This window comes from Sapajus apella, unplaced genomic scaffold (genome assembly GCF_009761245.1).
Source record: "Sapajus apella isolate SASKATOON/1434 unplaced genomic scaffold, GSC_monkey_1.0 scaffold25, whole genome shotgun sequence".
Classification (NCBI taxonomy): Eukaryota; Metazoa; Chordata; class Mammalia; order Primates; family Cebidae; genus Sapajus; species Sapajus apella.
In genome coordinates this window covers 9,013,262-9,040,137 of record NW_022436965.1, presented here as the reverse complement: position 1 = coordinate 9,040,137, position 26,876 = coordinate 9,013,262, and the positions used below count along the sequence as shown (strand labels likewise).

Sequence of the window (26,876 nt, the reverse complement as noted above, 5' to 3'; positions counted from 1 at the left end):
GCTCTGGGGTAGGGCTGCCACTGCACGGTGTAGCAGTTCATTCTGAGAGGGCGTTCCCCACCCTCCTTTTACCCTTATATGTCCCCCACTTCTTGACACGTCTTCATTTTAACCTTTTTTTCTTCCACCTCCATAGTTAACCTTTTCACTGCCTTTCTGGCTTCTGCTGTCTCAGCCAAGGTAGTTTCTTAGCCTCCCGTGTGACTGCTTTCCCTGAAAGCTTCAGTGCTTCCTTTCCTGACCTCCTGGACCTTTCAGGCCCACCTGCCCCAGTGCCCTGTGCTCTCTTCATAGCACTGACTGCACTTTAGAGTGACATTTGTGTGCTCACTTGCTTCACGTGTGTCTCCCCGATTAGATCACAAGTTTCAAAGGGCTGGGACTGAGAGTGTCTTGCTCATCACTTATCCTGAACACCTAGAAAAGTGTCTGTCACATAGTAAGTGGCCCATGAATGTGTTGAATAAAAAATATGGCATTTCAGCTCCGAGACATGGAATCCAAGTCCTTTGGGGTGGGACAGGAGCTGTCACACTTGGTGCCAGAGGAAATGGGAGCCTAGGGGGTGTGTGTTGGCCCATGAGGCGCAGGAGGCTGGGTGTATTGCTGTGAGGGAAGGTGTGAAGCAGTTGAATCAGTCCCCGGCCTCTTTCCTTCCCCACTCATTGCTCTTTGAATTTTCCTTTCCCTGGGGGTGGTCAGCAGAGGCTTTGGACAGATGCACCTGCAGAGATGAATGTCCTGGCCTTTTTGGTAGTCTACGGTGGTTGCTCCAACTATCTCCTGACCTGAGCTCAGTTAATAATTAATGAAGCCAAAGATCTTTCCTTGAGATGGAGCCTTGAGTCTGGCAGTTCTTAACTAGAAGTCATCTTGCCCCCCAGGACATTTCACAAGTTTTGATTGTTGTAGCTGGGGAAGTACTAGTGGCATCTCGTGGGTAGAGGCCAGGCATCTGCTGAGGCACACACAGGACGCCCCCACCCCCTCCAACAGAGCTTTTGTCCACAGGGGCCGGCGGTGCTGCAGTAGAGGAAACCCTGCCTAGGCCAGCCCTGCTCTAGCCAGCAGGTGCCGCTGCCAGCCTGTGGAGCAGGTATTCCCCAGAGACCCTTTGCTTCTGAAAGGACTATGGAGTCAGCATTTGCCTTACTCCTAGCCCCAACACATTCAATCACAGGCAATTCAGCCTCCCCGGTTAGAGCCTCCCCCACGAAGTCATCGGCAATTCACAGAGCTGCTCTGTAAAGAGGGTGCACAGACAGGGAGCATGCTTTCCATGGAGCACTGGAGAACCCTGTTAGAGACCTGTCTCTGAGGATGGGGGCTGGGCCCTGTCTCCATAGCCTCAGCTCCAGGGAACCATGGGACCCGTCTCCTCCTGCTTGCTCTGTCTCCATCTTTCTCTCCAATCCTGCTCCTCCCACCCTACCCTGCAGCATCTTCCCCAACCCCGTGGAGATTAATGTGATAATTGCCATGTGTGCCTGTTTACGGAGGGAGTGGGTGAGCTTACCACCCCCATCAGTCAGGTTCCGAAAGGAATACATTCCCACAATGTCAGGACTGGTACCTGCTGAGCGCTCCTGTGCAGGTGGGCCACCGCCCCCGAACTGCTTTCTCTGTCATCACCCTCGTCATGCGCACGTGTGCGTGTGTGTGTCACTCAGGGGATCGGCAGGTGAGAAAGATGGAGAGCAGCCAGCATGCCAGTCTAGGGGAGGGCTGGGCGGGGAGGATATTGGGAGATGGGAGGAGCCTTAGTGCCCCGTGTAAGAGGACAATGACCAAACAAGTGCTCTTCTGTGGTGCCTGACTTATGGTAGGTGTTCCGTGAGTGGCGTGGGATGGAGGGGCTGGCATTCTCTGGGCAGCATTCTTTGTAGGGAGGGTCCTGGTTTCCCTTAGCGGCTCCACAGTAGAGGTCTGGGCTGCGAAGTTTCTTCTGGGGTCAGGATCTTGATTGGAGTACTTAGCATGGCTGTCCGGTGTTCCTGAAGGAAGAGTGGCAGTCACTGGGGAAAATGGAGTGCAAGTCTTACATGAAAGGAGCTTGTGATAACTGCCACTCTGTCACAGAAGTGGGGATGCTGTAGAGAGGATGAGTGATTCTCCCTCTCACAGACAACCCTTCTCTCTTGCACCTCCTGCTGCGGCAGACACGTGCGTACCACAAGAGAGAAAACAGTCACAACTCTGCTGTTGAACTGGCAACTTCACCCCGATCCCCGCTTCACGTGCTTTCTGGGCACTTGCTGCCTCGAGCTGTCGAATGCTGCTGCTTTTTTAATCTCAAAGGACACTTGATTCGTCGTCTCTCCTACACTGGACAATTTTGTTTTAATAATGATGAATCAGAAGGAGATTGAAGCCCTAACTGGCATCAGAAAGAACCTTGCCATTTTGAAGGAGGAAGCGTGCGTTTCTTCGCTTGCCTGCTTCCTGCTGAGGTGTGTCCCTTTGTCCTACTGGGTGTGTCACTGGCTCATGGACAGGCATGCACGGAGAGTGGAGGCCACCTGGCCAGGAAGGATGGAACAGGAGGGAGAGGAGCAAGGTGTTGGGGTGGGGGGGCGGGGCAAGCCTATTAAAAGGCGTGTGAATAATCTAGGGGATTTGTCAAGCTGCTTTCTCCAGAAGACTCTTTAAAGCTGTCAGTCATCTTCAGAATCCCCAGGGCCTTGCTGGTGCTGGTGTCTTCCCAGCTGTTCTATTTCTCCTTCTAGTTTCCATCCCGTTTTTTCATCCAGCAGGCCCCAACACCATGGTGGGTGACGTTTGCAGCAATTCAGAGAAATCTCTACAGATTGAGAGGGGGCTATCAGAATGAATTGTATCAGCGTTATTTTTAAGAGGAGAATCTTCTTATTAGAATTGTGGACATTTTTTGATTAGTAAACTGTCTATGTGGGCCAAACCCTTTGTTAGGCGCCAGATACAGAAATGAGCAGACAGTTAAGGTTTCTGCCTGAATATAGGTTGAAGCAAAACCAAAACATACTCACAAAATGCTGAATTAAAAGACACTGCTCGTCACTGGTGTTTGATTCATTCCAGATTCTGGCCCACTTTAGTTTCTACGTTTCATAGACTGGATTCCTTGATGTGTTACTAGATTTTCTCTGAAAATGAGGATTCCATGGTCAAAATTGATTATGAAATGACAGAATAAAAAAGGTAAATAATGTTGTTTTTTTGTGTGGATCTTCTGACAGGCACGGAAGAAAATATCTGCTGTGTTTCCCTGATTTTTTTGGTTACAGAAGTCCCTTTTCCACAAAACGCATTAACTTCTTTCAAATCTCTAGCAATGAGAACAGTGTAATTTTGGACATCCCCCTTACAGCATCCCTTGCAAGTAGTCACCCAAGTGAAATTGCTCAGAGCCACCCTCAAACTATACCTCAATTATTTGAGAACAAAAATGTCTTAACAATCACAGTTTCATCATTGCTGTTGCTGATACCTGCTAATGATTATGGGCAACCAAGTCCTATCTGGGTGCTCGGTGTAGACTCAGTTTTTGTTGCCAAGGAATGTTGGGGGTGGCGGTGGGGTTTGGCCCCTGGCTAAGCCATAGAGTGAATAAACCCTGTTAATCCGCAGCTCTACGGGTGAACTATCAAAGCTAGCCAGCCTTACGGAAGGATTGATTTATAATCATGAATAAACCCAGAGCTAGCTATGCGAAGATCATTGCAGTTCATTTTTTCAGCTCATAGGGAAGGTCCATGTCTTAACGATCCCAGAGAAAACGGCTCCCTACCTCCATTAAAACCCTTAACAACTCTTGGCATCTAGTTCTCCTGTATCTTTCTACTAATATGCAGGAAGAATTTCCTCTGAGGTCTGGCCCATGTCTTCCCTGATTGCATTTAACTGACCAGACCTGGTTGAACCACAGAGCTCCATCTTACACACTGAAATTGTCAGGTTTCTGCATCTGTTTCTTCCCATTCAGAAAGTGTTTTCTTGTTTATTTTTCATTTGTATTCTGCTTCAATTGCAATTATCTCTCTCTAAATAGTGTAGGGGCAAAACAAAAGACACAAGTTTGGTGAAAGGAGATTGCCTTAGAAGCTGTTTTAGTAAAACAGAGCTAGCATTCAACCCAGCAATTCCATTACTGGGTTTGCTTACAGCCCAAAGGAATATAAATCATTCTGTTACACAAGCACGTGCTTGCATATGCTTATTGCAGCACTATTCCTCATAGCAGAGACATGGAATCAACCTAAATGCCTGTCAGTGACAGAATGGTTAAAGAAAATGTGGTACGTATACAACATGGAACACTATGCAGCCATAAAAAAGAATGAGAATGTGTTCTTTGCAGGAACATGGATGGAGCTGGAGGCCATTATCTTTAGCAAAGCAACACAGGAATAGAAAACCAAATACTACATGTCCTTACTTATAAGTGGGGGCTAAATGATGAGAACACGTGTTCACAGAGAGAGGAACAGCACACTGGAGCCTTTTGGAGGGTGAAGGATGGGAGAAGGAAGAGGATCAAGAAGCTATTGGGTACTAGGCTTAATACCTGAGTGATGAAATAATATGTGTAACAGACCCCTGTGACATGAGTTTCCTGTATAACTAACCTGCACATGTGCCCCTGAGCTTAAAAGTCAAAGCAGCTGTTTTTACTGGATGGCTGCAGTGATAGGTGCCACGATTGGTAAGAGGCTGTATTCTGCAGACTGGTATATTTGAGTGGGAGGCAGAGAGAAATGAGATAATTTGGGAGAAAACAAGAATGTCACAGAAGTCCACAGGAAGCATGAAGACAATGAATCAAAATATGTTTTCAAAATTTTGTAGTGAGAGGGGAAAAGGTAAATTAGAGGGACAAGAAATATTTTGCCATAGAAATTCTGAGTTCTGATCTTAATTTTACTAGTTTAGCATGTGAGTTTTAGGCATGGCATTTGACTTTGGCCTTCTTTTTCCAGTGAAATAGAGATAAAATATCTGTTAAGTTTCAAATGGGTCTTAAGTTTGTGTGTGAAAAAGTGGCGTTGGGGTTGAGGGGATTTCCAGCCCTGCATATGTGAAATGCAATTCAGGAAGACTATTCGGAAAGACTTGGAGGTGCTGTTGGGGGAGGAGGCGTCAAGGGGAACACTGAGAACCCTTAGTTGAGTGGTGCAACTGTTAGAGGACTTCTCAAAATACTCCCAAGCTCTAGTTCAAGGTTCTAATAAGACATCCTGCTAAGAATTGCTTCCTTTTTAAAGTAATGAGATAGAATTCTTCCTCAGTCCCTGTCCATGCAAGGGTCTTGCGTCCAATTCATGGTTCGAAAATCCAGAATATGGATTCGCAGGCATTTATTCATTCACTGAGTGTTAGCATTAGAGAGAGTGCAAGTGATCACCCTTCAAATCTAGGTTTATTCCTTGTTCTGGCCAGAGCCTTGCTGGGACCAGGTCTGGGCCAGCTCTGTGCTATTGTACTATGATGGAAGAAAGCAAGTGGAGCCCAGGTCAAGGGCTGAGGAAGATGCAGAAGACCCTAAAATTTCTTCCCAACAACCCTGTCAGGCCTTTGCTAGCCTCCATGGTACAGATTGGGCACAGCCTGCCTTTGTCTTTTTGAGAATTTCCCCAATTTCATGTGCACATTACTCAGTGCTATAAAACCAGTGGTTGTTTGCATGACCTTGGAAAAGTATCAGACCTCTCTGTATTGTCTTCTCGTGTGCTAAGCAAGCGTGTGAGAATATTCCAAATCAGAATATTATGGAACCATTTTTAAGTATTAAGGAACCATTTTTTCTTTCTTTCAGACCAATGATGCCTTAGGAGCCACCTGGAATTGGCTGTACTTCATCCCCCTCATCATCATTGGATCCTTCTTTGTTCTCAACCTAGTCCTGGGCGTGCTTTCCGGGTGAGCCAGATGATTCTTTCTTCTTAACTCATTTGCTGACTGCTAACTGTAAACTAATGCCTCCTGATTCATGGCATATTCATTCATTTAACCTTCATTTAGAAGATACTTACCAAGCAGTTCCTCTGTGCCAAATGCTTTCTAGATGCTGGGAATGTGGTAGTGAACCATCATTCTAATAATCTTGATTATTCTTGGGAATTAAAAAGTCTTGATGTCAGACACAACACTGCACACGGTATCTAGTGAGAGTTCATTTATCCATCCATGCTTTCATTCAGTAACTCAGCAGTCAGAGACGGATGTCAAACACTGTGCTGGTTTTTAGGGAAACAAAGTTGAATTAGACATAGGCTTTCCCTCAAAAGCTTCTTACTTTGTAGTGTATTAGGCTTCAAGTCTCATATTTGTGGCTTGAATTAATTTATACAAATCTGTAACTATTTGGTGTCCAATACCATGGTAAGCATCGCCAGGAGCACACAAAGTATAAGGTGTGGTTTCTTTCCTCAAGAGACATGTTTTGCCAAGAAGATGATACAAACACATGAAACAGAATAGGAGTCCTTTTATTGATTTAGACAAGATATAGTCATTTGTTTTGGGGAAAGGACAAATCTATGTAGTCTGAAGTCATCAGGGATAGTTACATGAAGGATTGGGATTTTGCTTGGGTTATGAAATATGTAGTAGGATTCTTAGACTATATGGGAGTGAACACTTCAGGAAGGGGAACATCACACCACAAGCAAAGATGAAAAAATGGGACTTGTCACGGAGTGTGAAGAAATTATAATGTAACATCTTAGGTTAGCTGAAACGGGGATATATATTGGAGATTCTTACATTTTTCTAAGCAAAACTGAACTTTTTGTAAGAGTGGCGTACGTTCTTCAAATGAAAATTTATAAGTTGGCGCTTCTGTTTAAACATGGCAGATTGAACTAAGTTGGTCATTTCTTGAAACTCCACTAACAGAGAAAATAAATGTTAAGAAGAGAACAAGGACAAAGAGAACAAGAGGCATGACAGATGAGCAATGTCAACAAAATTTTTGAACACAGAAAAAGTTGGCAACTGACAGTGGTAGGAAAGCTGAAGCTTAATTGTTTACAATGGGGGATACCAGTGAAAAAGCAAACTGATTGTCTTGAGGAGCCCTAGAAAGGCTCAGGAATTAGACACCAGGTAGGTCTGAGAGCTGGGGAAGATGTGGTGCTGAAAACAAGATGGAAGGAGTGGTGGAAAGTCCTTGTAAGGAACATTAGACTCCCTGCTCCACCCCACTCCAACCTCCAGGCAGTTCTGAGAAATATCTGCTTCACCCAACCCCCACCCTAGCAAAAGTTAGGAGACGTAATCTCTAGATGTGAAATCAGAGAAGCTTGGAATGGTACGGTCAGGTACACTTGAGGCTGGTGTCGATATGCTGTGATGAAAACCGTAGAGCTAAATGAAAGTACAAACTGAATGTGCATAGTCCAGCCCACTTCTCCTGCTTGACTCTTAAAAATATAGCAATCTGGTAGGAGTGGAGAGGATTCCTCTTTGGGGAAGTTGTCTGTCTGAAGAGAAGGAACAAATTTATACTGATATCTGGGGAAGACCAGAGAAACAGATACCCACTTCATCGCCTTTGGTGAGACCCACTGTATTCATTACCTATGGCTGCCGCAACTAATTACATAGCTCTGTGGCTTAAAACTGTGAGAGAAACTTTATTCACTTGCAGTTCTGGAAGGTAGTGGTCCAGACTCTGGCAGGGCTGTTGATATGGTTTGGCTGTATCCCCACCCAAATCTCATCTTGAATTGTAGTTCCCACAGTTACCAGGTGTTGTGGGACAGACCCATTGGGAGGTAATTGAATCATGGGGTGGGTCTTTCTTGTGTTGTTCTCGTGATTGCCACGAGACCTGATGATTTTATAAAGGGGAGTTTCCCTGCACAAGCTGTCTTCTCCTGTCTGCTGTCATGTGAGACGTGCCTTTCACCTTCCGTCATGATTGTGAGGCCTCCCCAGCCATGTGGAACTGTGAGTCCATGAAATGTCTTTATTTTGTAAATTTCCCAGTCTTGGGTATGTCTTTATCAGCAGCATGAAAATGGACTAATCCAGCTGTGCTCCCTCCAAGGGCTCTAAAGGAGATGGGATTTTCTTCCTCTTCCAGCTTCTGGCAGCCCCAGGCCTTCCTTGGCTTATAGGCATGTCACTTTGGTTTCTGCCTCCGTGATCACATTCCTCTTATTCAGTGTCTCTGTGCACATTCCCTCTGCCTTGCTGTTTGTAAGGCCACTTGTCATTGGATTTAGGGCCATGCTGATAAGCTAGGATGATCTTTTATCTGAGCATCCTTAATTATATCTGCAAAGATTATTTTTCCAAATAAAGTGACATTCAGAGGTTCCAGGACTTAGGATGTGAGCACATCTTTTGGGGGGGGGGGGCTCCCAGTCATCCCATTACACTCACCATTCCAAAAGCTCTAGGCATACATACAGAGTTGCCAATGAGCTTTTGTGCCATGCTCTTAAATATGAACACACAGCTAGGGATCATCAGCATTTGAAGAAAATGCACAACACGAAAGGGCAAGAAATAAAATAATAGAAAAAAGGAAATTGAGGGAATATGAACAATGCAGGGAATAGAAGACAACTTTAAAAAACTATATTTGCGGAGATAGAAATCATTTCACTTACAGAATAATGGGCCAATAATATTTAAAAAACATTCAGAGGTTAAGGGCTCTTGGAATTAATGTCAAATGTACATTCATTTTACAAAGTAAATTTACATTAAATGTAAAAATGAAATAATGTAAAAATATAAGAATGTAATAAAGATAATAAACATTTGGAATATACATTTGATGAAATTACCTAGTAGAACAGCAAAATAGGATTGATCCAACATTCAACTATAATAGGAGTTCTATAAAAAGAACAGAGAAATGGAAAGGAAGAAATTAACAAAAATACACGAAATGTTCCTAGAACCAAAAGACTCACATCGCCAGATTAAAAGATGTGTTGAGACAGGTGCGAGGATGTCCTTTCCAGCATGGTTTCATGGTAGCGGGGAGCTGGAGGCAACTTGTGTGTCCATAACTGGAAGTTATATAGGTAAAATGGTGGATGTATACCGTGGCTAGCATGTTGCAGTATGTACTATGGCATCCTGTGTAGCACAGAGCAACAGATATTGTGTACACGTGGGACATAAGATATTTTAAGAACACAGAGTTCAGTGAAAAGAATCACTGTGATATGATACCAATTACATAAAACACATGCACACAAAACATACAGTTTGTGAAAATACATTCAAATCAAAGGCACGTTTTAAATATATTGTAATATTTTTTAAATTTTTATTTTACTTTAATGATAATTTTATAGCAGGGAGATAGAAGATGGGTGTGGAGGTAAAAGGGAACAAATGAGTTTAATTAATAATAAAGTGCACACTGAAAACTCAGCATGAGTAATGAAAAGAGAACACACTAGGCGAATCATGAAATTTCAGAATATCAGGTTAAAAAATATTCTGAAAGTACTCAGTAATTAGGAAGGAGATAGAACTCATCTACAAAGAAACAGGAATGAGGATGGCTTTGGGTTTCTCAATGGTAACTCTGAGAGTAAGTAACAAATAGGGAAGTTCCTAAAACTTTCATAAGGAAGATAATTTCCAAGATAGAATTCTATACCTGGCTCAAATACCAATTGTTTTTTTAGGACGGAATCACAATATTTTTAGGTACTCATTTTGAAAAGGTTACTGGTGTATGTGAATCACTAAAAATAGGGAAGTAATTGAAGAAAGAGAAGAATGTGATACTCACGGAAACAAGGGATTCAATGGAGGAGAGAAGGAAGGGGAATTGACAGGGTGATGAAGGGAAGTTTAGAATCACAGAAGCCTAGAGTATCAAGTGAAGATTTGAGTAGCATGACAGAGGCCTCTAAAAATGCTACCTGTAAGAAAAAAATAAAACTAACGTATTCCCCATGTGTATTATTATATTCAAAAGAGATTATGGTTTTGCCAGAACTGTATACAGTCTTATGCCACATAATGACGTTTCAGTCAATGACTGATGCATGTGCAACGGTTGTCCTGTAAGATTTAATGGATCTGATAAATTCCTGTGGCTTAGTGACATCATAGCCATGTTAACATCATAGTGCAATGCGTGACTCACATGGTTGTGGTGATGCTGGTGTAAACAAACCTGAATTGTCAATGATATAAAAGTATAACACATACAATTATGTACAGTATAGAATACTTGATAATAAATGACCGTGTTACTGATTTGTGTATTTACTTCTAATTGTTATTTTAGAATTTATTCCTACTTACTTTTTAAAAAAGTTTTCTGTAAAACAGTATCAGGCAGGTTCTTCAGGACGTATTCCAGAGGAAGACATTGTCATCCTAGATGACAGCCCCCTGTGTGTTATTGCCTCTGAAAACCTTCCACTGGGACAAGATGTGGAGGTGGAAGACAGTGATATTGATGGTCCTGGCTCTGTGAAGGCCTAGGACAATGTGTCTCTTTGTGTCTTAGCTTTTAACAAAATATTTTTAAAAGCAAAAAAATTAAAAAAAAAAATAAAAGAAGGCTTATAGAATACGGATGTAAGGAAAGGAAATATATTTCTACAGCTGCACAATGTATGTTTTAAGCTAAGCATTATTACCAAAGAGTCTAAGTTAATTTTTTTGTTTATAAGGTAAAGTTATGGTATACAAAGATTAATTTATTGAAAGAAAAGTATTTTCAATAAATTTAGTATAGCCTAAGTGTCCAGCGTTGATAAAGTCTACAGTGGTGTACAGTAATGCCCTCGGCCTTCACATCCGCCCCCCCACTCACTTTCTGACTCACCCAGAGCAACTTCCTGCAAGCTCCATTCATGGTACACGCCCTATATGGTGAAATGTTTTTTAATCTTCTATCCCTTATTTTTACTATCCCTTTTCTATGTTTAGATATACTTAGAGGTACAAATACTTAATGTTGTGTTACAGTTGCCCACAGTATTTAGTATAGTCACGTGCTGTGCAGGTTTACAGCCTAGAGCAATAGGTTATAGCATATAGCCTAGGTGTGTAGTAGGCTGTACCATCTAGGTCTGTGTAAGTACACATTCTGGTGTTCGCACAACAGTGAAATTGCCTAGCAATGCATTTCCCAGAATGCATCCCTTTCGTTAAGTGTTACGTGACTGTGTATGAATATATATGTGTGTGTTTGTATATGCACCCATGCACACACACACACACAAAAAAAAAACACTCTAAGCATTTAATTCCATGAAATGTGAAATTGTTACCAGTAAGAAATATATAAGCATAGTAAGTAGGTCCTCTATTCAGCTCAGTTGTCAACCAGATTTATGTTGCTGATGCTGAATTTTAAGATAGCCCCTTACGATGCTATGAGTGCCTTAAATGCATGGGGAAGGCTGAACATGGGGAGGGGAAGGAGATGTCAAAGTCTGAAATCTTAGCTTCCACAGTAAGGAAGTCTTTAGGCAATATCTGAGATGGAAAGATAAAGACATTTCAGTGTTTAAGTATAATATTTAGAAATTTGGAAATGAATACCAGGAGAAACAGGTAAAAGAGTTAGAAGTGGTTGCCTCTGGGGAGTGAGACTCAGGGGTTAGGAGAGGTAAGGCAGGGCTGCCAGTTTTTCATTAGAAGTCTTTCAAAATTATTTGACTTTTTAAACTCTACATGTGTTACTTTGAAAAAATAGAAATTAAATTTTAAAGTAAAACTATTGCACACACACACAAGTGTAGGATGAAAGGCGTATATGAGAATATTCATCTGACATCCGTGGGGGAAGGATTGGCATGGAGGGAGATCAGATTCAGCAGGATTAAGCAGGAAGCAGCTATAGTAGTCTAACTACGTGGTACTAAGAGCCTGTGTTGGTAATTTGTGAGATGTGTATGAAGGAAAAACTGAAGACATTGTGAAGAAGTAAGAACTTTAATAATGTTTGTTATGAGCGGAGAGTCTTAAGATGTAAGAGATTTCTTCTATGTTTACTCATTCAGTGACCATTTGTTAGCATTCTTTGCGCCCAAACACTGCTAGAAGTTACTGGCTGCAGCCGGTAACTACGACTCCAATGTATGCCCTCCGTAACTCTGCCCCCCAGAGAAGCCTGACCACAGGCTCTCCCTTTGTATTTCTGCTGAGAGGATAATCTCGTGTTTGTATAATCTCATCTGATATTCTTTATCCTAAGTATGTATATATTTTAGTTTGGAAAATTTAAGACAGATTCTTACTATGCATTTGAGGAGAAATGTAGATGCCGTGCAAACAAAAGCCATTGGTGTTCTGCCTGAGGCTCCAACATAGGTTCGTGCGGTGTCTTAACAGAGCACTACCCTACCGGACAGTAACTTTGTGTCTGACCACATGGGCTCTCTCTGGTGTGGAATCACATCTTTTCATTCTCTTACATCATTCTCTGCATGGGAAAGAGGAGCGCACTGGAAGAAGCATGGGCTTTAGCATCTGACATTCATGGGTGAGAAGCCTAACCCTGTAAGAAACTACCTGTTATGAAAACTTGCACCAAATCTTTATGGTCAAGATATTACAGGCTAACCATTGGCAGTATTTCTCTGGGTGTGCCACCTTGGGTATCAGTATCCCTGAATAGAGGCTATGTGGCACACTAAAATAAGCACATAACCAGAAGGTGAGAAATAATAGCCTCTGGCCCCACCTCTGCCAGTAACTAGTTAGAGATCAGCACCTCTAAACCACCCTCTTCTCATTTCCAAATAAAGATACTGGCCCACCTACTGCGTGGAGTCATTGCAAAGAATATGAAATTTTTTTTCATATTTTTGAAAACTATGGCATGCTTTACACAAGAGATCTCACATTGCTCTTGTGAATCATTGTGAGTTTGAATAAGTCCCTCTGAGCCTGCTTCCTCTTCTGTAAAATGGGATAGCAACAGCTCTCTCACATGCAAAACCCCAGCCCAGGGGCTGGCACGGAGTAGCCCTTAGCTCTTACTAGCTGCCTATATCCTTCGATAATATGAACAGACGTTTTCTCAGTCTGTTAGGTCCAGGTGGCTATCACCTGCTTAGTGGCCTGGGGGTATTCGTTTGAGCCAGCTGTGGGGCCATCGGCTCCTCTGGGAGATGGCCTGCGCGGGTTAGATGTCGTGGAACTGCATGGCAGATCCCTCCTTACCGCCTCTGGAGAAGCCTAGGAAGTGACAGTGGCAGCTGGGAACAGCTGGTATGAATAAATGTTGACATTTAAAGGAGTGTTCATCATAGGGGCCTTATAGGTTGGAACTGAAATCATTCTGACCTGGTTTCTTTTTCTCATTCTGATGCTCAGCACAGTTTAGGGTGGGCTTTATTGGTGCCTGCAAGGGGTTCAGCAGCAGCCAGTCCTGTGTACAGGAGGGGCCGTGGGTTCTCTCTTCTGCTTGGTTGGCTCTCACATGCCTTTGGAAAGATTGCAAGCTTTCTCCTTAGGGTAGGGGTTTGGTTGGGATTTAATTCAGAAGCAGCTTGGGAAATAGCTTGGAAACCTAGGGAGCAGGTTTCTTGTGACCTGCAGGCAGCTGAATGTTATGTACCAAGGCTGTTTCCAGAGCAGAGAGAGACAGAAATTAAAGGGGGAACACATGGCTCCAAGGTTGGGCAGGTGAGGGAGACAGCCCATGAGAGGGGGGCAGGCAGGATCCACCGGTGCTCGGAGACCCCTGGGTACCAAATGTTGAGACCACGGAGGCACCTGTCTCTGGGGCACGGGCATTAGTGTGCGGAAGGCTGTGAAGTATGTTTGTCGGCTCATATTTAAAGAGGAAGTATGGATGGAAGTATTGTAGCATTTTTACTTGTCTCAGAGGAAATGGGATTTGATGAAAACCATTAGCTTAGGCATGAAGAGAAGCAGAGCTTCCTGTCTCCATGGCAACAACGCAGGGCTGCATAAGCGCATCCTGAAGTGCCGTCAGGGGCTACAGGGCAGAGGCTTACACAAACAGAAATGACCCTGAGCCACCCCACTGTCTCCATCCATTGTTCCCTGGCCTTCTGGGCAGGGGAAGCTAAATATAGGGAAGCAGTTGAGCTGTCTCAAAACCAGAGCAGGGACAGTCAGGCCAGAGACTGCTTCCATATATGTGTGAGGAGCAATGTGAGATCTCTTGTGTAAAGCATGCCATAGTTTTCAAAGCACCTGTGATCATATTCTTTGCAATGGCTCCACGCAGTAGGTGGGCCAGTATCTTTATTTGGAAATGAGAAGAGGGTGGTTTAGAGGTGTTAATCTCCAACTGGTTACTGGCAGAGGTGGGGCCAGAGGTTATAATTTCTCATCTTCTGGTTGTGTGCTTATTTTAGTGTACCACGTAGCCTCTATTCAGAGATTCTGATACCGAAGATGATACACCCAGAAGAATGCTACCAATGGTTAGCTTGTACTATCTTGACCATATAGATTTGGTGCAAGTTTTAATGTGTGTGTGCATTGATATACACACTTACACACACTGATGTCCACATATACAATATGAACTGGTATGTGTACAAGGCTGAAGATCCCAAGACCCACTGCCAAGGTCCTGTTGCCCTAAGACTAATGGGAAATGGTGAACTGCCTATAGTAGAGGAGGAATTCTTCTGGTTGCATCTCATGAATGCGTAGAGTGGCTCCCACAGCAGGCAAAACTACAGCTGTCTGCCTTGCTAACCACTCATGTGCAAGCTGATTCAGTGATATTCAGCAAGTGTTTGAGTGTCTATTATGCAAAAGACACCTTGCTAGACATTTAGTATACAAAGATGGGTAAAATAAGGAGATTGTAGACTAATTATGGAAATCTTTCAAAATACATGCAACAGGACTCTAAGTTCAAATAGTCCAGAACACTAGTCCCTCCCCAAAGCTAATGTTTTTTTTTTTTTGAGATTCATATATGCAGATCACTAATTTTGAGTACTTACTAGCTTGCAAGGTGTGGTTGAAGATAAAAAGATGAATAAGACCTGGGTCTTGGCCACAGTAGGCAGATTAACAACTATACCTTCAGTGTTAAACCTTGCATCTCCTGTTGGACATGCCATTGCATATTAGGAGGTGGTACCTGAGTATTTCCCGGGCCTGACCTGAGACAGGAATGGCTGCTGATCTTAAGGAGGAAATTATTCATTCCCAGCTCAATGTTCCAGATGAGGTCTCTGAGGGGAGTCATTGAGTATTAGTTTGATGTGTGATCCTCCCAAGGCTGGCTGACATCGAAGGTGACTGGCTAAAATAAGGGAGAGTAATTCTGCTGGGATTCTAGCACTGAAATCAACCGTAGAGACTCAGTGACTGACTCACACAAGAGTTACTAAGTACTTGTTATATGTGACTCACTGCTAGGGGCAATGGACACCAGGTCAAACAAGGACAGATAGCTGTTACACTCAAGGAGTTTGAGTCTAGGAAGAGATAGCAAAGAGGTGGCATTTAAATTAGAAGGGGCAAGGATCAGGTAAGGCCAACTGAAGCAGGTGACAGTGGTGTGTGCTTTTGGAAGCCAGTGATAGTCTGCGAGAACAAGGGAGAAGCACGTTCTAGCACAGAGGCACAGTCAGAGGCTCATCGAGAAGGGCGTGTTGGGCTAAGGTGATAAGTTTAAGCTTGATCCCAGAAGCTTGTGGGAGGTTTTAGATGGTTAGATCAGAAGATGGCTAGATTTGCATTTGAAAACGATCACCCTGGAGAAGGTACATAGAGAAGCAAGACTGGAAGAAAATAGAGAGGAGCAGCTCTTGAGGGGAGAAGCAGAGAAGCAGCCAGGCTGAAGGAGTACAGTGGTAGGGATGGAAAGGGCCGAGCAGCTCTAGCTTTTTTGAGACTGTGCTCTCCATCAAGCATTGTGCCAGTCACATGACACACATTGTCCCATTTAATCCTCACAGTGACTGTATGAGGAAGCACTAACTTCCTTTTATAAATTGAGATACTGTGACTGGGACACTCGGTAATTTGCCAACGTAAACAAAGCTCATGAGCAACAGGTTCAGAATTTGGATTGAGGTCTACTAGGCACAAACACCTATGTCTTTAAGCAGATCCTCCAGATGGTTTAAAAGTCTTTTATGGAAGGAAATTATCTGTCATCTAGTATAGCAAACTTGGTGAAAATGAACGGGACCTCTGTGACAGCCATGGCACGTGGAACTTCCCAGTCCTGTGGACAGAAATATGATACACAGTTATCATGACCAGAGCAGGGTCTTCATAATTCCTACACTGATGAAAAGGACTTTCCCTGGGTGAGTTATGTGACCATGGGGTGGTCACATAAAAACTTATGGGAGCTTGCTGAGATAATCTGCATTTCCCCAAGACACTGCTTTGTGTATCAGCTGTGAAAATTGTATCTTAGGGTGAGATAAAAATTACTTGAGGAAGACAAGACTCTGAGTGGCGTTTGCGTCTGTCTCCTTGTTACAATGGAGGAAACTCGGCTGGAGAGTGAAATGACTTGCTTTGTACACAGCTGTTTAGTGTCAGACCTTGGCTAGGAGAAGTTAGGTGCCCTGGCTCCCTGTCTGGGCTGTCTTTTCCTCTGTAGCCTACATATAGCCTAGTAATAAAACACGGACTCTGTAGGCAGTCTAGCTGGGTTTGAGTTCTATTTCTGTCCCTTGCCAGCTGTGACGATGATGTTAGGTAAGTCATTTCACTTTTCTACACCTTCACTTACCCAACTGTGTGAATGAGGATGTTAGTGTTTGTCATATAAGATTACCGGGGAAAGGAAATCAGATCATACATGTTAAGTGTGTAATACCTGGGAGATTTTAAATACTTAATAAATATTAGCTGTTAGTAGCGGATTTCTTCTCTCAAGAGCCTGGTTTACACTCAGTAGGTAGAGCTGGGAAAGAGTCATTCTTACCTACCAGGTGTTCCCATTGAGTCATTTAGCTTGGGCTCAGATGTTTTCAGATTCCACTGGTTGAGCTGACCATCCATGGCACCCTGCAGGGAGCAGCAAAGACAGGGTATGTCCTTGGGCCCCACATGAGGCCATCAACTTGGACACTCCACCATTTGAAGTTCCTTGGAGTACCTGGGCCTTTCTACTCTCTGCTCATGTGGTCTGGAGTAAGCCTCTAATTTCCTTTGTTAAATTTTTGCTCGTCCCTCTCAGCTTGTTTTAACTTTGACTTCTTTTATGAGATCTTTCCAGGTCTGTTTCCCCCACTCTCACTTTACAATTAGTATTAAAATCTTTCTCCCACATGCTCCCATAGCACTATGTGCCTCTTGGCTATAGAATCTGTCACTCATACTAACATCACGGAATTATTACAGAATTTAATACTACTAAAGATAAGAGCTAATATTTATTGAAAGCTCGTCATCTGCCCAATACTGTGCTAAATGCTTTGTATACATTATTTCAATTAATTTTTGTAACAGCCTGAGGTACTCAGAGTCAGGTACTGTTGTTAACCCCATTTTATAATTGAGGAAATGGAGGCTGAGAGTGGCTAAGACTCTTGCCTAAGCTGCACAGTCTAATGAGAGGCAGAGCTCTCCTGCCTTCTGGATGCGATGTCTTCCCATGCTTTGGAATCACAGTTGTCTCTGTCACCCATTAAGTTTTGTTTTTTATGCTGAGGATGTCTTTCCATGTGGTTGGATTTCTCCTGATATCTTTGTGCCTTGCTTCTGTGTTCAAGATATGATTGATGAATTAAAGGGAAGCTGAGTAACATCAGGACCCTCTTAGGGGATGCCATACTTCCCCATGACGTCCTGGAGGATAGTATTAGAACCGAGGAAGAGGCTGGCATCTTTAAAGCCAGGAGCATAATCACTGGTATTGGATATCCTCAGAAAACCTCCAGAGAAGCTGTTTGCTTTCTAGAATGATGATCCCAGCTTACAAGCATTACAGACAAATAATTGTGACAGGTTGAACATTTTTAAACTTGGTTATTGCTAATTTTTTTTTCTTCTAGTTAATTCCTCATATCCTTTGCCCATTTTCCTATAAATTGGCATATTTATCTTTTTAACATGAACTTAGATTATTTGCATTGTAAGAATATTAACCCTTTTACATCATATGTGGCACATGTTTTCAAAATAATCACTTCTAAAGGATTGTTAAAACTGTTATTCCTGTTGGCAATTGTGGGCAGCTAAGGCTGTTGGAAGCAGAAAAAGGCAAAACAATTATTCTTTTTTACTTTAGAGCATTTTGTTTATAAAGCATTTCATGTCTTTGATTCTCCCAGTAATGCTAAGAAGTATATTATTATTTTACAAATAAGGAGATTGCCGCTCAAAGTGAGCAAGTGACATGCCCTAAATTATAAATATAAGTGTGATTTTATGACTCTCAGTCCAGTGCCCTTGTTACACAAAGCACTGCTTCCCCGTGTGGAGTGGGGATTTGCAATGGGATCTTTGCTGCTTGGCTTCTAGTGATTTGCACACATGCCCCAGCACAACAACAAAGTGCTCTTTTGAGTTGATTAATTCAACATATACTTAGTGCCAGACACTGTGCTCTAGATGCTGGGGATTCAAAAATCCCTGCCTCCATGGAGCTTAGATTTTTCTGTTGCACATGCAATCTATATTATGTGTAAAATTACTCCCCATTTTAGGACTTTATTGTTAGGAAGAAGTACAGTCAGCACCAATACCCTGAAATGCCCTGTGTTGACCACGCTATGGGCTGTGAAATATAAATGTGAAATAGAATGCAGCTACTTTTGCAGGGAGAAAGGCTCTGGTTTTCTTGTACTAATTAAAATTCTGTCTCTTCTCAAAAATTAAGCTCTAGTGTTTTTTGCTGTTATCTACCGTGGGAAGCAGAGGCAGTGTCAGGATAGGGTTCTGGGGGCTCAGCCAAGGTGAGGGCATCCTTGGCTGCAATGGCGGGGGTGGAGAGGTGAAGTCATAGCTGGGAGAAGCCAAGAATCCTATCCAGAAAGGTTGCATCTGAGAGGCAGGGTCAAGGTGTCGAGGGAAAAGGAATAGAGAAATCAGTGAGTAGAATAATCAAGACAAATAATCAAAACAAGGTACTGTTTTACAAGCGTTTATCTTTTTTAAAGAGAACTGTGGACAATTAGATTGGGACTTCATTAGGTGCCTTTTTGGATATGAAGACAATAGGCAAATGTAAAAATGCCTCTATTCTCTGTTGAATAATTTTTCACACATGAAATTTCTGGTTGGCCAAGTTCTTAGGTAACTGAAACATCCGGGTACCTCCTCAGCCATGCTCTAACTTAGTATAGGTAAATCTTCTAACACTCTGATATGTACGTACATACACACACACGTATATACACATAGACACATATGTACACACATACACATATACATATATATCCACATACATATATGTATATATGTGTGTATATGTACACATATGCATACATACACATATTTTCACACATGTATGTGATGTTTTATATTCGTGTGTGCAAACTCCAATGCATACTCCAGGATTTGTCCCTTCATTTAGTACTTAGGGAACCTGGTAGATTATTGTACCATTCTCTGAATTTGCCTTGCACAGTGACTACGTTTAAACTCATTTCAAGAATGTTTGATCTTAAAATCTAGTTGTACTTGTTTTCAAAGAGAAGATAATTTTTTACTTAGTAGAATATAATATGAAGTCATGTTTTAAAAGGTGTTTTTTTAGATAGGAGGAATAAGTTCTGGTGTTCTATTGCACAGTAGGGTGATGATGGTTAACAGCAAGGCATTGTATATTACAAAGTAGCTAGTAGAGAGGCTTTTAAATGTCCTCACCACAAATAAATGATACATGCATGAAGTGATGGATATGTTAAATACACTGATTTAATCATTATATAACATATATATGTATCAAAACATCAGATTATATCCCATAAAAATGTACAATTACAGTGTCCCAATTAAAAATAAATGAAAAAAATTAAAAAGATGGCTTTTCTAAGAGACAGACCTGGATTTAATGTTCTGATCTGCTACTGAGCTCCCAAGTGTACATATTCACTTAGATATCCCTTAGGTGTCTTAAGCTTAGAATGCCCCTGACAGAATTCATTGTTTAACTCTCTTTCCCCACCGCTAAATACATCCTCTTTTTTTCTATATTCTCTGGTTTTCTTTTACTTGTTTTGTGATTTTTTATCACATTTGTCATCCAAGATGGAAACCTGAGTTAATCCTGATATCTTCTCCTCACTGATTCTCTGTGCCTACTTGCTCAACGAGACCTACTGATTGAGTTTCATAAACTATGTCTTGGACTCTAGCAATTGTCTCTTTAGATGTTCTCCCTGCTGTGATGCAGCCTGCTATTCATGAGAACACAGTCTTTACAAACTAGACATTTAATAATAGAATTTGTGTACGTTAATTATTTATAATGGCATCCCATTGTCTAAATAATAGAATCACTCATGTGTTCACTTAAGCAGTTTTCAATAGATGTTGAGATTCCATGATCCAGGCAGTATTCTAGATGTTGGAAATACAATAGAGAACAAAACAAAAATCCCTGCCCTCATAAAACTTGCTTTCTCATGTGGGGAGATTCTAAGGACATATATTCCAGTTTAAGTAAGTGAAAAGACACACCCTGTTCTTGAAAAGGAATACTTCAAATTACAAAGATGTCTACTTTCTCCACTTTAGTCTTTAATGCGATATCGATAAATGCAAACAATGTTTTTGTTTACTCAATTATATTAAAATTTACCTGAAAATATAAGTAAAATTTATCTGAAAATAGTAGCTAAGAGATTTCCTTAAAGAACAATGAGGAATAGGAACTTTTTGTAGACATAGTAAAATAGAGTCTAAAGCTACAATAGCTGAAATGATGTGGTATAATATAGGCATACAGTAACCAAAATATATGTATATATACACACACGATATATATGTGTGTATGTGTATATATATAGTGTGTGTGTATATAGTTTGTGTATGAATTTACAGTGTTAAGTGTCAAGTGTCATTTCAAATCATTGAAGATAAATCATTCAGTGAATTGTGTGACTGGCTAGTTACTTGGAAGGACAAAAATTGGGTTGGATCCCTCTCTCATATCTTATATCAAAATAAATTGCAGATGGAGCTAATACATACATTTAAAAAAATAAATCATAAAAGGCTTCAAAGAAAATATGAATAATTAAAAAAATCTTCAAGGGAGAGGACCTTTCTAAGCATTATGTAAATCAATAAGCCATAACGGAAATAATTGATAAATTTGAATTTGTAAAAATAAAAATACACTGATTACTGTAATTTATTAATAACTTCCAAAGACAAATGAGTTAGTTTTGAATTTTAGATTGATTATATAGAGGATTCAGGAAGATGATAAAAAGGTGATTGATAAATAATAAGAGTGTAATAAAGCTCTAGTTCAAGACAGGAAATGAGGATTTCAAGCACTTCTGGCTGAAATGTAAAGGGAAAAACAGGTGAAGATTTTAGGTGGAAAATAGGACGTGATGAATGACTTACTGTGAGGAGTAATGAAGATCACCTAGCATATGATCCCAGATTCAGTTGCAAATGTTTTGGAGAACTTTGGTTCCATTTATTGACATGAATAATAGAGAAAAAAAAATCTCTCATTTTGAGAGGAAGACTTGTTTAATTTTAGACATGGAAAGTTTGATGTTTGAGAGACCTGAACAAGTAGATAGGATCATCCAATATCTATGTCTTAAGAACAGGGGGAGGAAAGATGTGATACACTATCAGAACACAATAGAGAAAATGGTACAAATACATAAGGTTTCCATGGAGGACAGGTAGAGAAGAAAAAAACAGCCATAGATAGAGGTTTCTAGAAACACCGTTTAAGAGTTAGAATATTAAGATTTTCAAAAGGACATAATAGAAAGATCACATCATAGAGGATGAAGAAGTAGAGGGGTTCAAAATGGAATGAGAAGACCCCAAGAGCTGAATGAGACATGGTGATCCAATACACAGTTGACTAAAAAATAGCTCTGGAAGCTGGCAATGTGCAGGACGTGTCTGGCTTTTTTTTTTTTAACTTTTTATTTGAAATAATTATAGAATCACAGGAAGTTGCCAAAAAAAAAAAAAAAATAAGACTACAGGGAGGTCTTATATGTTCTTCCCCGTTTCCCCCAATGGTAGCATCTTGCGTAACTATAGCACAAGACAAAACCAGAAAATTGACGTTGATGCAATCCATAGAGCTTCAGATCGCAACAGTTTTACATGTACTCATTTGTGTGTTTAGTTCCGTCTAGTTCTATCCCATGTAGATTTGCGTAACCACCACCACAATCAAGATACAGAACTGTCCTATCAGCATAAAATCCCTTGTGCTACCCTTTATAGCCAAACTTACTATCCTCCACCCTCGCCAAACCATTCTTTTAATTTTGTCACTTCAAGAATGTTAAATAAATGGACTCATAGGATACATAACGTTTTGAAATTTACCTGTTTTCATTTAGCATAATTGCCTTGAAGTCTATCCAGGTTGTTGTTCATATATCAGTTGTTCGTTCCTTTTCATTTCTGAATAGCATTCCATGGTACGGACATACCGTGGTTTGTTTCCACGCACTCCTTGGAGGACGTGTGAATTTTTTTCAGTTTGGGCTATTACAAATAAGGCCTCTATGAAGAACATTTGTGTACAGGTTTTTGTGTGAACGTAATTTTTTTTCTCTGAGATAAATGCTCAAGAGTGCAGTCGCTGGGCTGTGCGGTGCATGTGTAGTTTTATAAGAAACTGCCTACCTGTCTTCCAGAGTGGCTGTTCCATTTTACATTCTTGTTAGCCATGCATGAGACTTCTGGTTTTTCCATATTCTTACCTGTGGGCTTAAACAATTAAATAATATACAGTGGACATTAATAAGTATCACAAACTTACCTTGACATTATAAGACAATAATATAGACCAAGACTGGACATGGTGGCTCACACCTGTAATCCCAGCACTTAGAGGCCAAGGCAGGAGGGTTGCTTGAGCCCAGGAGTTCCAGACTAGCCTGGGAAACAAGATGAGACCCAGTCTTTACAAAACAAACAAACAACAAAAAAAAATTAGCTGGATTTGGTGGTGTGCGCCTGTAGTCCCAGCTATTCAGGAGGCTGAAGTGGGAGGATCACTTAAGCCTAAGAGGCTGAAGCTGCAGTGAACTGTGTTTGTGCCACTACATTCCAACTTGGGCAATAAGGTGAGACCCTGTCTCGAAAAACAATTATAATAATGTAGAACCATGATTATTAAATTATGTTTTTAAAATTATGGACCAGTAAATTCTCAGGAAAATAACAAAACCAACCTTGGTTGGGTAGAAAAGATGAATACAGAGTTAGTAACTTTTAATTTTAGCAGTTAAAGACTTTAAAAGAAATAATCACAAACACTCAACTGCTAGCTTCACTCACCATCAATTCATTGAAGAAAAGGCCCAAATTAATGTTCTTTGTTTTGCAAGACCTCTCAAAGCTTAGCTGCAACCTACTTCTCTAGCCTCAACTCAAAGATTCCTCTGCCTTAGTCTGGCCACACAGCTCCCTCTTCCTGGATTTTCCAGGTAATTGTTTCTTTGCCTAGAAATAACCAGCCCCCACAGCCACTTCCACCCACTGCTGTATTTGACTGGGGAACTGTGACTCATCCTTCAAGGTCAAGCTTCTTCATCTGGGTTCCCATTGCACTATATATACTCCTCTATTAGAGCACTCGTTACGTTATTTTATAGTTATTTGTGGAGGTCTTTGCCCCTTTCACAGGATTATGAAGGCAGGCACCATGGTGAGTTCTTTTCCCCAGCATTTAGCAAGCACAATTAACAAGCACACAGTAAGCTCCCAGTAAATGCCCTCAAGTGAACAAATCAAAGGCCAACGTCCTGTTTGTGAGGTCTGTAAGGTATTCATCAGAATTTTTCCTGAGATTTTGGGCATTGTTTTCAGTGTGAATAATTTCCCTGAAAGTTTAATATTAGCTAGAGAGCTGAGCACAGGGGGCTTGTGGTAGGACCCGTTTATTTTGCTGGTATCAAGGGATGACTCTAAGAAGTGTACCACTCTAAGAACATCGCCGTTACGTCAAGAAAGAGGGAATGTTTGTTGATATCAGCATGGTGGACATGATCCCATGTAGTTGTTGCTGCTGCGAAGACCTTTTGAATGGCCTTCCCCCTCCCCGTGGTAATTTATCTCGTACGTTCTCTTCACTGTAGCTTTGATACCAAAATCTTAGGCTTTTCCAGATTAGAAAAAAAATATTTTTTTGTTTGAACTTGTCTCTCTTTCTGCTCTATAGAACCTCATAATAATTGGCTTTATCACATGGGAATTTGTAATAACATTAGATCCCCATGTCATTCTAAGTTTATAGTCCATCATTGAGCCCACATGTCTTCTGTGCATTTGCAGACATGTATACACTGAGGTGGCTGAAATGATACCTCCCAATTTCCCCGGCTGATAATCACAGTCTTTACAATTTGGTTATATACTGGGTACACGGCATTTCTAGCTGTTAAGTTCAGAAGCTGTTAGAGTTGTAGTTGAATTAAAAGTTCTTTATTTTCCCCTTGGTGTCAAGTGTATCACTACATTCTCAACACTTAATTACCATTGTGTCCCAAAATATTCTTCATTTAGCAAAATATTGAAATTACCCTTTCCCGTTGAAGAAGCTAACTCTGCTATGCAAGAGAGCTCTGAGATGCTGTGTTCCATAGAGGACTCAGGAAATGAATGGTGTTTGAGAGCATCTGGGGCAGCTGGAGCAACCCCAAAACCTGTTAAAGGGGCCACACACTCTTACCTATATTAAACTCAACTTGATAGCTAATCTTTTTAGCAGTTGACGAGTCCTCAAGCTGAAGTTGACCAGACCAGAAGAGGCTTCCCCACCCTTGGCAGAGTTGACTGAAATAACATTGAAGTGGGACATGACTTTCCTTCCCCACGCCCCTACCCTACTACCTTTAGTGCTGTTCACAGAGAATTATCTTCTCCATCCTCTTGCCACTGTGTTTTCACATCGTGTGCTCTATTTAGATCAACGTACCCAGTGACCAAATATAGTATGAGGAAGGGATGATCTAATTATGAGCAATTAATACCTTAGTGAGCAAGAGCTGAAGAAGGAGGGTACAGACTAAATTTTTAAGTAGAAGGTGGTAAGGGGGAAAATACTTCTTTGATCACTTCCTAAAATATTTGTTCACAAACATTTATTTATTTATTTATTTATTTATTTATTTATTATTGAGACAGAGTCTTGCTCATGCTGGAGTGCAGTAGCGCAGACATAGCCCAGTGTAGTCTCAACCTCCCAGGCTTAAGTGATCCTCCCACCTCAGCCTCCCTAGTAGCTGGGACTACAGGTGCATGCCACCACACCTGGCTAATTGTTTTTGTGGAGATGGGGTTTCACTTTGTTGCCCAGGCTAGTCTCAAATTCCTCAGCTCAAGCAGTCTTCCTGCCTTGGCCTCCCAAAGTGCTGGGATTACAGGCATGAGCTACTGTGTCCAGCCAGCAAACATTTGTTAAGCACCTATATGTCAGGCACTGTGAGTTTGATAGTGAACAAGAAGATGTAGTCCCTTACTCTTATGAGCTTTATTTTTCTCATGGCCGAGACAGAAAACAGGCAATTAAATAACACAAATAATGGGAAATGTTATGAAGAAAATGAACAGGCTTTGGATAGCAACTTTGATTCCTGTCTTAGAAAGAAAAAACAATCAGACTTGAGAGAATTGCTGCCAGACTTCTACAGTCTGCATTGATTTGATCCTGTGTTGATTCTATGGGTAAGCTTCCATTCACTGACATAATGGCTCCCACATTGTTTCCCTACAGGAGGAATGATGCTTGTGTGTCTCTAGCAAACAGTGTCAGTTACTCTGAAGATGTGATTTACCAACCAACTGGGCTAAAAAAAATAATGCAGCAATAGGACTTTGAATGCACTAATTAACTTGTGTGGAGTACTTCATTCATCACTTAGGGGTGTTAAAAAGGATGCCTTTGCAAGCTGAAAACAGAACTACGACTTGACTTAGCATTCCCATTACAGGGTACATACCTAGAGGAATATAAATCATTCTACCATAAAGACACATGCATGTGAATGTTCATTGCGGTGCTGTTTACAATAGCAAAGACATGGAATCAACTTAAATGCTCATCAGTGACAGACTGGATAAAGAAAATGTGGTACATATATACCATGGAATACTATGCAGCTGTAAAAAAGAACAAGATTATGTCCTTTGCAATAACATGGATGAAACTGGAGGCCATTCTCGTTAGCAAACTAACACAGGAACAGAAAACCAATACCTCATGTTCTCACTTACATGTGGGAGCTAAATGATGAGAATTCATGAGCACAAAGAGGGGAACAACAGACACTGAGGTCTACTTGAGGGTGGAGGGTGGGAGGAGGGAGAGGAGCAGAAAAGATAACTCTTGGGTACCAAGCTTAATACCTGGGTGGCGAAATAATCTGTACAAGCCTTCGTGATACGAGTTAACCCCTGTGACACGAGTTAACAAACCTGCACGTGTACCCCAAACCTAAAATAAAAGTAACTTTTTTTAAAAGGATGCCTTTACGTTAACTAGTGGGGAAAGTTGCGCTAGTGGATTAAGTAATTTAATATTTATTCCAAAGATAATGATCTGGAAATCAAGACTGTGCTTTTATTGATAACTCCACCTTCTGATATTTCCTCTGTAAACATCTAAGAATAAGAGGGGAAAAGAGGGCCTAAAATGGTCAGAGGGAACCTCAAAGCCAAGGCCAAGTTGTATCCCAGACTGTCTAGTTCCAGAGAGGAGGGTCTTCCTGCAGTCTTTCATTTTTGGGCCCCTTTTCTCTGCACTACCCTCAGAAACGGCAGCAGATAACTGTCTT

The 26,876-nt window shown here is 41.3% G+C and overlaps 1 protein-coding gene across 8 annotated transcripts in view; it reads left to right on the top strand.

The window, feature by feature from the left end:
• CACNA1E (calcium voltage-gated channel subunit alpha1 E) overlaps nucleotides 1-26,876 on the top strand; it is a 502,806-nt gene that overhangs the window by 335,000 nt on the left and 140,930 nt on the right. For all 8 annotated transcript variants that reach the window (XM_032291227.1, XM_032291223.1, XM_032291222.1 and 5 more), the window contains one exon: nucleotides 5,792-5,895. In XM_032291227.1, the coding sequence (XP_032147118.1) occupies nucleotides 5,792-5,895 (104 nt within the window). The remainder of the gene's footprint in view (nucleotides 1-5,791; nucleotides 5,896-26,876) is intronic.